This window comes from Leptosomus discolor, chromosome 3 (assembly GCF_034619465.1).
Source record: "Leptosomus discolor isolate bLepDis1 chromosome 3, bLepDis1.hap2, whole genome shotgun sequence".
Lineage (NCBI taxonomy): Eukaryota > Metazoa > Chordata > Aves > Leptosomiformes > Leptosomidae > Leptosomus > Leptosomus discolor.
Genome location: NC_141393.1, coordinates 56,698,295 through 56,712,857, shown reverse-complemented (window position 1 = coordinate 56,712,857; position 14,563 = coordinate 56,698,295). Strand labels below are relative to the sequence as shown.

At 41.3% G+C, this 14,563-nt stretch overlaps 1 protein-coding gene across 2 annotated transcripts in view; it reads left to right on the top strand.

Moving 5' to 3' along the window:
* The window catches only part of SLC1A7 (solute carrier family 1 member 7), a 59,738-nt gene that overhangs the window by 27,383 nt on the left and 17,792 nt on the right, over positions 1 to 14,563 (top strand). For both annotated transcript variants that reach the window (XM_086462089.1, XM_086462087.1), the window contains exons 4-7: positions 6,355 to 6,397; positions 7,370 to 7,589; positions 11,459 to 11,558; positions 13,265 to 13,498. In XM_086462089.1, the coding sequence (XP_086318215.1) occupies positions 6,355 to 6,397; positions 7,370 to 7,589; positions 11,459 to 11,558; positions 13,265 to 13,498 (597 nt within the window). The remainder of the gene's footprint in view (positions 1 to 6,354; positions 6,398 to 7,369; positions 7,590 to 11,458; positions 11,559 to 13,264; positions 13,499 to 14,563) is intronic.

Sequence of the window (14,563 nt, the reverse complement as noted above, 5' to 3'; positions counted from 1 at the left end):
GCAGCTTCGTACAGAAGCCACCCCTGTAACCCGCCCCCCCGCTACCAAAACCTTGCCATGCAGACCCATTACAACTTGGCAAAATGATTCCACAATACGAGTTCTGCTCTGATCTGCAATAAAGACAAGCAAGACAAAATGCCTTAAACCAAATTCGCGATTTTTGCATTCTATTAGTGTCTTTTATCACAGTAATAAGGATTTAAATGCCTCATTAATTCTGCAAAAGCCTTCTTTGGTCCTTTTAGCAGGAGGTAGTAAGATTGATACTGAGAAATTAGATGAGGCACTGGAAGTAATTACTGATGTGCAAGATGCATATTCCCATAGGCCCTGAGATAGGTCATTTGTTCAGTCTTGCTGAATTAAATTTTGTCCTTTGATTTCAGGAGTGCAAACCCTGATGGAGCCCACTGACACCAGCAGGAAAATATTTCAGATGTATACTCATATGACTAAGGACAGGATTTGTGGCTCATGTGGTACAGCTACAGTAGTCAGGAGTCTGCACAGCTAATGATGAAATCATGCAGAGGACAGCCAAAGCAAACAAAAGGTTTGAGATTAAGATAATGTCACTGAGAAGGACCTCAGCCTATAGTAAATAGGAACCACAGGGCTGTTCATTCTTGTGCACAGCTGTAAAACCTGGAAACTTTACAGTTGTCATGTCAAGCTGCTTAGACTCCATTTTTACTGTCTCTGTGCCCTTGCTGTATAGAGTGACATGGTAAGAAAGACCTCAAACACTGAAGTACTAGAATACTGTCAAATACCCAGTCTAAAAACAATGTTCTTGCAAGCTCAGCTATACTAGTTCAAATCTGAGAGCAGAGCGTCTACAGCTGTTTTATGCCCAGTGCAAATATAGGCCAATAAAATATTACGAGGATGCATGTGTAGCGAAAACCCAGTCTGGTGGCTTTAATTCCACAGCGTGGGAGACTGCAGCCAAAGACTGTCTGGTGTGGAAGGGATTAGGTACTGACAATATGAAAGTCTGCGAGCAAAACCAGATTGCTGCTGCAGATCACAGAGAGCCCCAGAGAGAATGGGTGTTCTAAGTCAAGGAGACAACATCTGCCATACCTGTGGCTGCTCTTGCGCTAGAGCAGCTGGCCTAATTTCTTATTAGAAAGATCTGCAAAAGCTGAATGCTTTGAGTTACAGATGTTGTAGTCAGGACTCAGAATGAGTATTTCAGATATTCAATAGTATAACTGCAACCAGAATTTGGCCTGTTATTTCTAATAGAAGTTACCCAGGAGTCATCAAACTGGCTATCCCAGTAGCTGTAGGCTAATGTTCTGTGGTCAATTCAGCTAACAGCATGAGCAGTAAAACAGTTTAACAGTGCTGATATTTATCACTACTGTAGTTGTCAGAGTCAGCAACCTTCTGAAGAGAGCAAGAGGGTCCCACGTCCTGGGGAAGTGCCAAGGCACAGCCTGAGCTGAAAAATGGATTCCTAATACAATTCAGCTTCCTAAAGCAGCACAAATCTAGGAGAACAAAAATGAACTAATAGTGTTAACTGGCAGGTTAATTGCTGGGAGACAATGGAGAAGAAAGAGGACCTCCCACTTTTGGTAGTGGTAAAGTGCTAAATAGTCTTATGTGTGATGGGAAGCTGCACCCTCAGAGCTGCCTCTTAGACCAGGTGCTGTCTATACTTACAAGTCTTCAGGATTTTCTTCAAATTCCATGGCTACCAAATTGCAGAACACACGTTGCCTCAGTCATACATACACTTTTCTAACTCGCTGCATCCTTACATCTGAATCCTCTTATTCCATACAGAATTAGGGAAGGACTCAAAAATTTGCTAGTAGAATGAACCAGCCTGTGCATCACAGCAGAATGTAGTCAGAGAAGGTGTTTAGTAGGTCACTTGTGCATATATGCTGCTATCACAGCAAAAGCAGGCCAGGCATGCTGCGCCAGCTGTGGCTTAATAGCTTACGGTCTGTAGAAGGTTCACTGAGCTGATATTGAAGTTTCATGCACATTCACTTTTTTAGCCTGTGTTGAGTGCTCATGCTCTGTCTGACAATTCCTGAAGCAGAAAATGCTCTGAGAAATGTTCTTCCTCAGGGCAGACAATATTTAACTTAATTTTTTATTATGTAACCAGAAACCCTATGTCTCAGTTTCTGTTTTATAATCATATCCTTGTCTGAGACCTAAATTTATCTATGTTCCACACCAGCCTCACTCACTGTTATTCACTGTATTTCATTCCCTAATGTTATGTGAAATTATTTCTGCTAGGAATGCTGAATTGTGCAACGGATGTTAAAGACAACGTCGCTTGTACTAGAGAAATGAATCCCAGGTCACCTGAAAGTTTTCCGCACTGTTGTGTCCTGTATCTTGTAAGCAATATGAAAGTCATGCTGGAAATTTAGAAGTATTTTATCTGGCTAGCTTTCTTAATTGGACAAACACAACAGCATTTATAGGTGGTGACAGCAATGAGTACCTCAGCTTGAGTTATTACTTCGTAATTACTGGCATTGTCTTTTATTCAATATAAGTGAGTGATAAACGCTGTGCCTATTCTTAGCAGAGAGACAGCCTCACTTTGTGATCCTGATACCAGATCCATGTGGGTAGATCTTTATCTTGTCCAGAACTTCAATAAAGCTGGTAGAGATCTGCAGGGGCCAATCTGATTGCAGGCTGGATGCCTGGAAGATAGCTGGGCAGAGATGAACAGACTGCAACACCTCACCAGTAATTTTGTAATATGTTTGAGCAAATGCAAGTGTCTGGATTTTGTGCTAGACTGAAGCTCCCATCTCAGCTAGCATTCCTCAGTGCTCAGGTTTGGTGAGCCAGAGACCCACCAGCCCACCTCATCCCAGTTCCATGGTAAAAAGTCAAATCCTTCTGTACCAGTCTCACTTTAGTCTTTTGTTCTGAAACATCCCAGGAGATCCCTGCCAAACATCCAGCTTATGGTGGAAATACCAACGTGCAGCAAAACACACCCCTAAAGCAAGAATTTCTCAAGTGTTTCTTAAGAGACGTGACTGAACCAACAAACAAGCCCAGTCATCTCCCAGCTCTAGGTGACAGTTTCTTCTCATTATTTGTTTTCAGTCCATTAGAGTTCTTATCCACCAATTGCTCTCTTTAATATTTTTCATTAACAAAACTAAATTTTGGCTAATACTGGATTTTTTCAATCCAAGTAAACCAGCTTAAAATAAGCCAAGGCTCTGGCAAACACATTCAGGTCAGCCCTTCACTAGATAAATTGTGTAACTTTAGTAAGGCTAGTCTCAAAGACTGGATCACAGTGCACAATATATTAAAAAATATTGGGAGAATTCCAGCATCCAGTATTAAGTGTGTAGTTGTAATTCCTGCAGGATAAAGAATGATAAAGAAACAAAATGCTTTAATCCTCCACCAATTTGTCTAACATTTAATCCAGCTACTAACCATATGATATATCCTTTCTCGAGCAGTCTTAATTGTTCTTAATTCTACTGATTAGGACTATAAAACTAAGGGAGAAACTGGAAATCATCAGCAATTAAATTCATATTTCTTTGTAAAGCTACAGCTCATATGTGACATTTGTATTCAGAGCGACACAGGAATCCTCAGTGTGGATCTCTGCTTTCAGAATATTTCACGTTTGCACAGCAGGTCAGAGCACAGTCATCACACTAACACTGTGCAGTCCTGTAGCACCTTTCATCTGATATCTCAAATCATGAAACAAAGATGATTTAATATTAACGAAGCCTTTAACAATCTGGAAGCAGAATTCCCTTATGAGGCTTAATAAGGCAGTAACCATCTTTTCTCTCCCGTGCTTCCCCCTCCTGTAAACATCCTCTCCATCTTCCCACGTCCAGCTCCATCCAGCTGTTCTTCAGTTAGTCCCCTGTGTCAGCTAAGCCCCCGGGACTCAGGTAGAAGGTTGTGTCTGCATCTAATAGGAAAGCGGTGCACAGCTGACTGTGGTCTGTGTCTTGCTTTGGCTACAGATTTGACATTTGAACCGTAGAATCATCAGCTTTATGGACAATTTTCCAAGATAACCTGATGCTTTGCACGGTTGTTACCAGGGCGAAAGCTTTGTTGATGGCAGCACTCAGACATACAGCACTGCTTACAATGGTGCAGTGAGTGTTCATCACTAGCCACATCACTACACAGTGTCTTAAGCTAAGTCATTCCTATTAAATGAAACTGTGTACAAAGGGGCTGCACTAATTTAACTAAACCTTGCTAACATGATAATTTTCTTATATGGAAAGATGGACTAGATGAGCTTTAAAGGTCTTTCCAACCCAAACCATTCTATGATTCTATGATTTTATATGGCCGAAGCTGCTGTCCTCTGCTATCACATCCCCGTAGCACACAGCCATCATCATACCTGGGGCTCTCAGGCAGGCCTGGTAAAATGGAAGGAGGTATTGCAGTGTACAGCACAGCTAGTGTTCCCTGTTATCCCACAGGAGTGCCAGGTAGCAGAGGGTTAGGTAAACTAAATATCTTGCCTGTGCTGAGGCAAGGAAAGGCCAGAACAGTCAAAGAAGAGTAACTGAAGTGCTGCACATCGACCTCGTATCTTGCCTGATAGTGACTTGTCTGTGTAACACTGGTTTGCCCTAAAGCAACAGCCTTACCAAAATGATGAATGGTGCCTTTATGTGGCTTGTCTGTTCTCACACAGCAGACCAACAAAACCCTCTCATTTTCAATCTTCTGTTTCATTCATTAGATTTTACTACTACCCTTTAATTAAAATTCTTCTCCCTCTGCTTTACCCTGAAAAGGATAATTAATTGTCTCTTCATAGTAATGGCTCTCAGTGCCTGATGCTACTGAAACAGATTTTACCTCATAATTTTAAGTGCGACCATAATGTCGCATTATGATTGCTTAAAATAACAATAAAATTGTTCTTTCTAAGACAGTGCTGTACAGCATGCTCTTGCTGCGACTGTGTTAGCAGCAGGCATATGCTGCTGCTGCAAAGAGGAAAGCAGGTCTGGAAAATGTCTCAGTTCAGTATGCATTTAACTGTTCATATATATAGCAATTCTCTTTGGAATGAGAATGGGCTTTTCACATATACTTAGGTGTTGTCCTCTCTTGGAGACTGAGCTGGACTTTGAATAAAAAGTCTTTTGGTTAGAAAATTCAGGAGTTTCTCCTTGCATGAATTTCTATATATGAACACATGGGTCATAGGCTTCCACTGTCTTCTGCTTCTGAATTCAGAAGCTTTGTGCTCAAAATAAGTCAGTTCTGAAAATGATCCTGTTAGAATCATCATCACACAAATCTTGATTCCCAAATGCTACATGGAAATATATGACTTTTTAGCTTTTTTACCCAACTATGCTATGATTCCTTTTTGAAGCCTGTAGAGGGTGTACTCTCCATTTCAAATTAAGATTGAATGTCTTTCTGCAAAGTAGTAATCAAGCTCAAACAGAAGTCATAAATTAGCTCCAGATATTACTGGGTGAAATGTTACAGACTGAGGTATGCAGAAAGTCAGAGAAGATGACAATAAGAGTCATTTTTGGAATTAAAAATCTGTCAGTCTCGCTGCAAATCTCACACTATATGGTCATTGCCTTCTTCCATAGCTCAGCCATGAGCAAAGAGGAAGCTGTTGGTCTCACTTCAGTCTCTTTGTTCTGAATCCTCAGAAATCTATTAAAATAAAATTTGTCAGAGGCTGTGCAGCTCTAATATTAATTCTTTTAATCAGGAATGAGGTCCTCTTTTTGAAAAGCAAACTGTTCTGGAACAAACCACTGTAAAGTCTGCATCGCTTGTCATTTTAGTGACGGACGTGTATCAAGAGGTTTATGAGTCATCTCACAGGAGTACTTGGAAGTCCCAAAGTAGATTACAGCACCCAGGGGTCTCAGGTATACATCCCTGAACACTGACTCCATCTTGAACAGCTCATTATCTAAGTAGGGAAGATAAAATATGGAATGAAGGAATAATCTTCTCCCCCATTAGCAGATGGGGAAGCGAATGACAGCAATCGTGTTCCCCCAGTTACAACATGGAGACTGTGGCAGAACCAGTAACTGAAACTAGAGCTCCTGGCTCTCAGTCCAGATATTTAGAAGCAAATCCCAAAAGTTTAATTCTGAGGAACTGTCTTTGTTGAGCCTGACCAAACTCTCTCAGTCAGGCACAGCTGTATGGCATGAATGGGAGAGAGTGGAAGTCTTCTGCACCCATCCAGCCCTTGCTCTCTAGGAGGGTAAATAACTTATTTATCATGGGAGACCCAATACACAGTAAACAGAAGCTGTTTTCAGTTCTATAGAAATTATTCTTCTATTTGTTCATTTTTAGGAACATGTTTCCAGCCAATCTTGTTGAGGCCACATTCAAGCAGGTAAGTGGCTATATTCCTTTTACCACTGATAAAGAGATGAGCCAGCATCACATAAAACATGTATTTTTGTAAAACAGAATCCAGATACAGACATTGTGTATTACTTCAGATACTGTTAGTACCTTCAGCATTTAGGAATTTATGAGTCCCTTTCCATTAGCCTCAGCAGCCTTGGTATCTGAAGGCAAAACAAATCAGCATAAAATGCATAGTGTGACTAGAGAGTAGACATGCACACCTATGTCAACTCCACCTCCACCTGAAGTCAGATATTTGAGGACCTTGAGAAAGGTGATGTAGGGAACGAGAACAATTTATGCCAGTATGCCTGGAGCATAGTTTCTTTTAACATGGGACTGCAGCCACGGAGTAGGTGGAATCTCTTCAAAAGCACACAGCAACACCATGCGAAGAAAGAATAGAATACCGTGTCCAATTAAAGCAACAAAATAATGTATTTGGGAAGAATCTAATTACTTAGATTGAAATCTGGCCAGAAAACCGCATCTAAAAGTTCTAAGTTCGCAAGAAGCATGCCTTAATTTATTTCACCTGGGGGAATATTTCATTGGAACCTTACCTCTGGTGAGGCAAAAAGAAGGATGCTCAGAACCTCTAGCGAGTCACTCCCAATTGGGCCTTACAGGAATGTAGCTCTATCAGGAGACGGTGTGTTTGCTGCACAAGGGTCTGATTATATATATTTGGGGGTTGGACTAGATGACCTTTAAAGGTCCCTTCCAACCCAAACTGTTCTATGATTCTATAGGAAATTCTGATTTTTGTTATGCTTTTCCAAAAATTCAACTGATATTACAGATTTTAGCAGCATAGGGACAGGAGCTGTCGTTCTTCTTTTCATGCTTATACCTTTAACATGCAGCCTTGCTGAAACAGAGCACTTAGGAGGTCTTATTAAACTATTAATTCCTGCTGGGATATTATAATAAAAACTATTTTGTTTTCTTTCAGTATCGCACGAGGAGTATTCCCATCATTAAATCTAACAAAGCATCATCTGAAAGCACCACTCGTCGCATTATAATATATGGAGTCCAGGATGAGAATGGATCCAATGTCCAGAATTTTGCCTTGGATATCACTCCTCCCCCTGAAGTGATTTACAAATCAGAACCAGGCGCTAGTGACGGCATGAATGTGCTAGGGATTGTGATATTCTCTGCCACAATGGGTAGGTTTCAGACATGTTTGGTTTGTAATAATCCAAGTATACATTTAAGAGAAAAATATAGGGGTGGAGTTGTTTGGTTTCTTGATTCATCTTTTGTAACTGCTTCTATCTAAACTTCATGTGAAAAAATGCAAGACTGTTACAGAAGTGTCTCCCAACCTCTCAAAGATAAGTCTTCAACATCCTTGATGAATTTTGTTCCATGCAGTTCTGTTTTCTGTGCATGCGGTTGCATTCTTTTTGTTTAAATTTTTTCTGGATTACTTTGAACCATTTTTTGCTCACTGTAAGAAACACTAATACAGTGTTCTCAGAGGAGGTAGGAATTAGTATATTAGGTCAGACCCATGGCCACTCTGCCAATATTCTGTTTCACTCTCTGGCCACTAGCAGAAGTCCCAGAGAAAGTTTCAAGAAATTCTGGAATAAACAAGTCTGTAGCAGACTTTCTTTCCAAAGGCCACTTCTAATGCCTGGAGCTCCAGGTGTTGTGTTACAGGAACAAAGAACTTCCCACACTGCTCTTGGTTCAGGGGTAACCAGGCTGAGACACCCCCAGCTCTCGTGGCCGGATGTTTCACCCCTGCAACTGGCAGTCCAAGAAAAACCTGCTCCCAGACCAACTCCTTGGCTAAAGTTCCCCCTACTAGACAGAAAATTACTTTAGCCCTGGAACCTGCCCTGTCTGTTGTTTTTACCCATTCTTAGTCACATTTTACCACGTTATTATTGTAGAATATAACTGTCGCTTATCTATGTAAGAACCTAGCTCAGATAATGAGCCTCCATGATATCTCAAATAAGTGAGCTATAAAGGTATATTGCTTCCTCAGTTTTAAATCTATGAATCTTCTCTTTGATTGAAACTTTTTGATTGTATTTTTGCCATCATGCAATGCTGATACTTATATACCATCTAGTAGCATATCACAGTGGACTCTAAGAGCTTCTGTCTGGCTAATCTATTCATTTTTGCTTGCTGGAGGAAGGAACTCATTGGTGCCATGTGTGTTATATTCTGTTTGTGGATTTGGAAGAGGGAATTTAAACAAACGTGCCCTAGTTAATCATGAAGTTCCAATGACTTTTACAAGAAAATGCTGATCAAATTTTCCTTATCTAAATTTATTATTGGAAGTTGATCTGTTCAGCAGAGGTAGTTCCATAAAACATCTTTTACTGTATTTATTATATTATGGTTCATACCAGCACAAGGGGTCAAAAATCAAGTCTGGAATCAGCAGATTTGTCTTTCTCTTGCAGTTTCTCCAGTGGGTGGTATTTCATATGCAACACTGCTGGAAACTGGCTGTCCCCCAGTTTGTAGTATTTTATAGTCAATTCCCAAAATACAATGGCACAGCAAACACTATTCCAGTCAAAAAGTATTGGATATGAATGAATGAATGATTACATGTGATTTATTAGGATCAAGGGCAATTTTATACTTCTGATCACAGAAGATCATTCATTGTCTTCCCCAAACTGAATGTATTACTTTTACCGTGCCCCTGTGTCTGGCTGGCCTGGGGTTCAAGAGATGGACGCTGAGAGCTGGTTTCTTCCTGGCTGACATACAGAAAATGTACTGCCTGTACTGCCCCGTACACCGCAGTCCCAGCTGCTGGGTCACCTGTGACTGTATCAGCCATGTACAAACCTAAGACACTAAACCCTCAAAACCTGTCATCTACCAGTGACTATTTCAGACTGTTATTTCAAACAAAGGATGCAGCCAAGCATTTATCGCTGTCTTCAGCTTTCTGCGCCCCCACCAAAATGGAAGCAATGAAACAGAAGACATGTGGCTTCAATCTCTATGAAAGAAAAGCATCCTTCCAAAGGTTGTATTTATTGCAAAAAAAAAAAATGTATACAAGCCTTGGTGCTTTGTAACAGTTTCGCTCACTTTGGCTGAGTCTTATTTGCACAAAGGTCCTTTTACACCACTTTGGCATAGAAAACCAGCATTAGGGTCGGTATGAGTTCTTATTACAGCTTCTTTAAGGTCCTTGAACAGCATAAGAACAGCATAAAGGGACAAGAATTTAGACTTGAGCTAACTTGCTCTTCCTGAAGCAGGAGGTGAATTACTTAGTAATCTCAGTCCAGGAATAAATCCTGTGTATGAATGACTGGACTTCTTTACCAGGCATGCATTAAAATGGGCAACATTTGATAGGCAGAGTGTGAGGTTAAGATACATGAAAAATCTTGGTGCTGGGATCAGCTGTGACTAGCTATACTACCTCTTCTCACACAGTGTGCGGGAATTTCTGTTTGAGATTATGATAGTGGTTAACTGTTGAGACATCTGATTTTTTTTCCTTGGAGGAGCACACATTATTTATTCATTACAAGGAAACTGTTTGCACTGAAATGGAATATCAGGGTATATCAGGGCTGCAGACATAAGGCCCCAGTCCTGCCTGCTCCTGTCTGTCCCCACCAACAGCCACATGCTTAGGTAAGACAGTGTTTTCAAGAGCAAATTTCAGTTATTCCTGTAGAATCATTTCTTCTTTTTGGCATGATACAGAATTAGAAGCCAAGACTCTTGTAAAACTACCACTGACCAGGCTAGAAGAGCTGAACTATATTTAATGTCCTATTACCAAAGTTGAGCAACATGCTTAATAAAAGTGTTGTTTTCTGACCTAAAAGTTATAGCTCAGATGAATATTAAGAGGCTTAGAAACCCACATCTTGAATGCACTGTTATTGTGAAATCCCTGGATAAAACAGCTGAGAGCCTCCCTCCCTGCCTCAGGAGGGGATTGCCCTGGAAGTGGTGCTGCTAAGACCTGCCTCGCAAGCGCAGATGTGGGCTACGAGGGACAGAGCCTGGGCTCCTGCTCAAAGCAAGGACACTGCATATCCAGAGCAAGTGGCAGCACGCACCCCACTCCTAGCCCCATGTTTCTTCATTAACCTCCCTTCAAAGGCAGTGTCACTTGATGCAGCTAGCTTTTGAAGTACTTCCTTGAGCAATTAACTCGATCACTTATAATCCTTTCAGGGAATGATGGCAGAAAATTAATAAAATAAGAAAATTATGTCTATTTATATGCATTATTGGAAACTAACACTGGAGAATATATGGTTAGATGACACATCCCAGAGCTGTATTCTTTTCCTTTCTGAGCGCTGGATGCTCAGAATGGGTTTCCTTTGCTTTCTTCTTTGCTGATTAGTCTATACAGACTAATTTAGCTTTTCTTCACATGAATTTGCATTTCCTTATCTCCCCCCAGTTTGCAAAGCCTGACTGATTTTGAGGGTTTGTTGTTATTGTGTAGACAGATAACTACTAAAAATAAGATGGAGATCCCCCTACTAACTCCTCATTACCAGAATAAACCTCAAATACCATTTTTGCCCCGGTAGTGTCCCATGGATGCTGCCCAGCTGTATGCAGTGCACAGCAGTAAGGCAGACTGCAGGCAGGGACAGTTTCCTCCACTAAAAAAATGTTTTTCAGTTTGTCTTCCATGTATCCCACAGAGCAGGTAAATCCTTCTCAGGGCTCTATGAAAGATGGTTAATGAAACAGGCGTGTTACCAAGGAGGCTAAATCTGCAGTACAAAAGTACCCCCACAGGGAAACTTCAGGGAACTGCAAATTAAAAACCACCAGCTAGGGGAGAGCACCCTGTACGGAGCCAAAGCACAAGGCTGTGGCCTGGCTCCCCGATGCGCTCCTGTTTGTGTGAGGCTTTCAGATACCATGTCTCTTTATACAGCACAAAGATCTATATTCATCCAATCATCTCCCACTTAGTTTACTTGTAATTACAGCACAGAGGGAAAGCACTGGGGCTTTGCATGAAGGCACCTGAGAAATTAAACCTAAATGTCTTTGTTTGCAGGTATAATGTTGGGAAGAATGGGGAACAGTGGCGTTCCTTTGGTCAGCTTTTGCCAGTGTTTAAATGAATCTGTCATGAAGATAGTGGCAGTTGCTGTTTGGTAAGTAACTGTTTTATTAAGAAAATAAATATTTTTTTAAAGGAGTAGGAAAATTTCAACAGAAGAGGATGCACAGAAATCTCATAAACTTATTTCCAGGGATATAAATGAGGGTGAACAATCCTTAGCTTTGCAGCACCTCAGTATTTGAAGGAAGATACATCCTGTCCCTGGCTTGTACTGTTATTTTGGCAGAGGCAGCCTATATATTACTCTCAAGTAACAAAATACGGTATGGCTGGGCGGGTGGGTGCTGTATGCACTAGGGGCACTGCCAATCCTTGAGCATGCCAAAAGGGATTGTAATACATCCAGCCTACACAAGGAAGAAACACGATGAGATGTTCAAGCTGGTACTTTCATCCCTTACAGCATTGCTGCACTTGAAATACCAGTCTGGCTCCATTCAAAACTCGCCTGGATGCGTTCCTGCGTGATCTACTCTAGGTGGTCCTGCTCTGGCAGGGGGGTTGGACTGGATGATCTTTCGAGGTCCCTTCCAACCCCTAACATTGTGATTCTGTGATTCAGCTTGCTCAGGAGAGGGCTGGGCTCTTGTGCTGACATGACCGTACTGTCATTAGCGGGGTTGCTGCTACCTTGGCTGTCTCTGCACTGAACAGCACAGTGGAGATAATATACCCAGACCACCTGGCACTTGGGATGTCTCCGGTCAGCAGAATAGCCCTCAACAGCTATGTAACTTAGGAAAAGCCTTCAGAGCAATCCTAAATTACACTGAGAGACAGCTAGAGCTGGCAACCCACATGGCTCAAAGATCAAAGGAACAGTAGGTGACTGCCAACAACAAAAACTATCAGCTTAGCATCTTCTCCACACTTCAGAAGGTCCCCCAATGTGGCTTAGCCTGTGGGGGGAATCCCCACTGCCAGAACTCAGCCTTTGTTTCCATCTACCTGGTCCAATCTGACTGAGCTGGGTCAGGGAATGATCACTTGGTTAGATGGATCCAAGCAGGTAGTAATTCCTGGAAGAACGAGGAGGAAGAGGCAAGTCTCTGAAGATGGCACAACTGCAAGCAGAAGATGGCTGGATGCCTGCAGGTTTTTTATTTTTTTTTAAATCTTAAACTCTTTCGGCACCCATGGCTTTGTGTCTAGCCATGAACAGAAGCATAACAGTTTTGATAAAGCACCTATCCCACATCCAGTCCAGAAGGGGTTCAGAAACTATTATTCTGCCTATCTATCTGCCCCAAATCAAACTCCCAGGCAGTCCAAGAGCATGTGTAATACATGTTGGTGTTTCTCCTGTGTCTTCCAAAGGCAACATAAATATTTACTTAACAGCTTCCAACTAAAATCCATGAACAGTTGCAGGAGCACAAACACACGAGCAGAGCTTAGGATTCATTCTCCCTCTCCCGGTAAATGACCTGCCTTGAGCTAAAAAGGCAGAGCTGCCTTCTGAACCAAAACATTGTGAAGTCATTCTTGACCAGCACCATAATCTCAGCTGTGCTGAGGACTATCCCACATCAAAGATTTTTAGCCCAGTGCTTTGGGCACACTCCTCAAGTATGTGAGAGAGGGGCTTAGACAGATAAAACAACGGAACCAAGCTGTGCTGCTCCCAGACAGGCTGCTGTTACTGCACTGCTACTGGAAGTACAAGGCTTTCCCATCTCATACTGTTTGATGGATGTGAGCTCTCTCCTAATAATGACTGTCTTTCTTTTTGCTCAGGTATTTTCCATTCGGAATTGTCTTCCTAATTGCTGGTAAAATCTTAGAAATGGATGACCCTTCAGCCATTGGGAAGAAACTGGGTTTCTATGCCATTACGGTGGTTTGCGGCCTTGTGGTGCATGGGCTGTTTATTCTGCCAATGATGTACTTCTTTATCACCAAGAAGAATCCCATTGTCTTCATCAGAGGGATTCTTCAAGCCTTGCTCATTGCTCTAGCCACGTCCTCCAGGTATTATACAGTTTCTAGACAGATGCAACAAAATACTTGCTAGATCCTTACTCCAGCTTTCTCTTGGGAAAAGCATACTACAGCTGTACTGGAGCAGATATATTTATATCTAAACAACGGCCTGTGTCAAATTCACTGGTATATTTGTAAAAGATGCGTCTCTTAACATTTGGAAGTTCTGTGTGGGAGCCATTTGACAGTAATGTTTTTCACATTGTTTTCTCTCAGTTTTAAAAAAATATTGGACAAAAATGTTTTTTCTTAGAGGGCTAGAAAGGAATAAGGGTATTTTTCCATAAAAACAAACGCTGTGCTTCTACAAATTTAATATATATAAGGGACACACAGTTAGTCCAGACTTCATTTTTGGTATTAGCAGAAAACCACCTAGTTCAGTCATATGGAAACATTTTACCCTTTCTACTCATCTTAGTCTTTGTTTCTTGGTACATTAAGAAAAGACTGTGGTTGCAAGCCGTTGTCCAGCACTGGGAAAATATTTAGCTGTTCTGCTCAAGGAATAATAATTTTTGCAACCCTTTTATGGAGGATGGACAATGAGTTTTAACTATAGCTGAACAAAGGTACAGTGAAAATGGGAAACAGCTTGTAAAGTGGTTATGAAAATGACTCCCAATACGGCTAAATTGGTCCGTGAGAAGTGCTTGAAAGGGCTGGAATTGACTTGCATGGAGTGGAGACAAGAACAACCAATAAAATAACATTTCCGTGTAGCTGACATGAAAGTACAGTTTCATGGCACCTGTGGGTGGAGGCTTGTTACTCTGAAGTAATAAGAGCAGCTATACCTACCACTTTTTATGCAGTAATAAAAGCCACAGTACAAGCAGAAAGTGCCAGGTAAATAGGTCTTTTTAGCACATCTTACATATTTATTATTTCTCCTGTCAGCTGTAAAGGAAAAGGGCTTTCTTTTATCTCATTTTTGCTTTTAGATTTTTAAAGTTACTATTGTTCTTTTACAGAGAGACTGGAAAATACCAAATCTTATCCAGATTTTGAAATGATAACAGCTAGTGACAAACAGCTGCCTTCATCTACCTA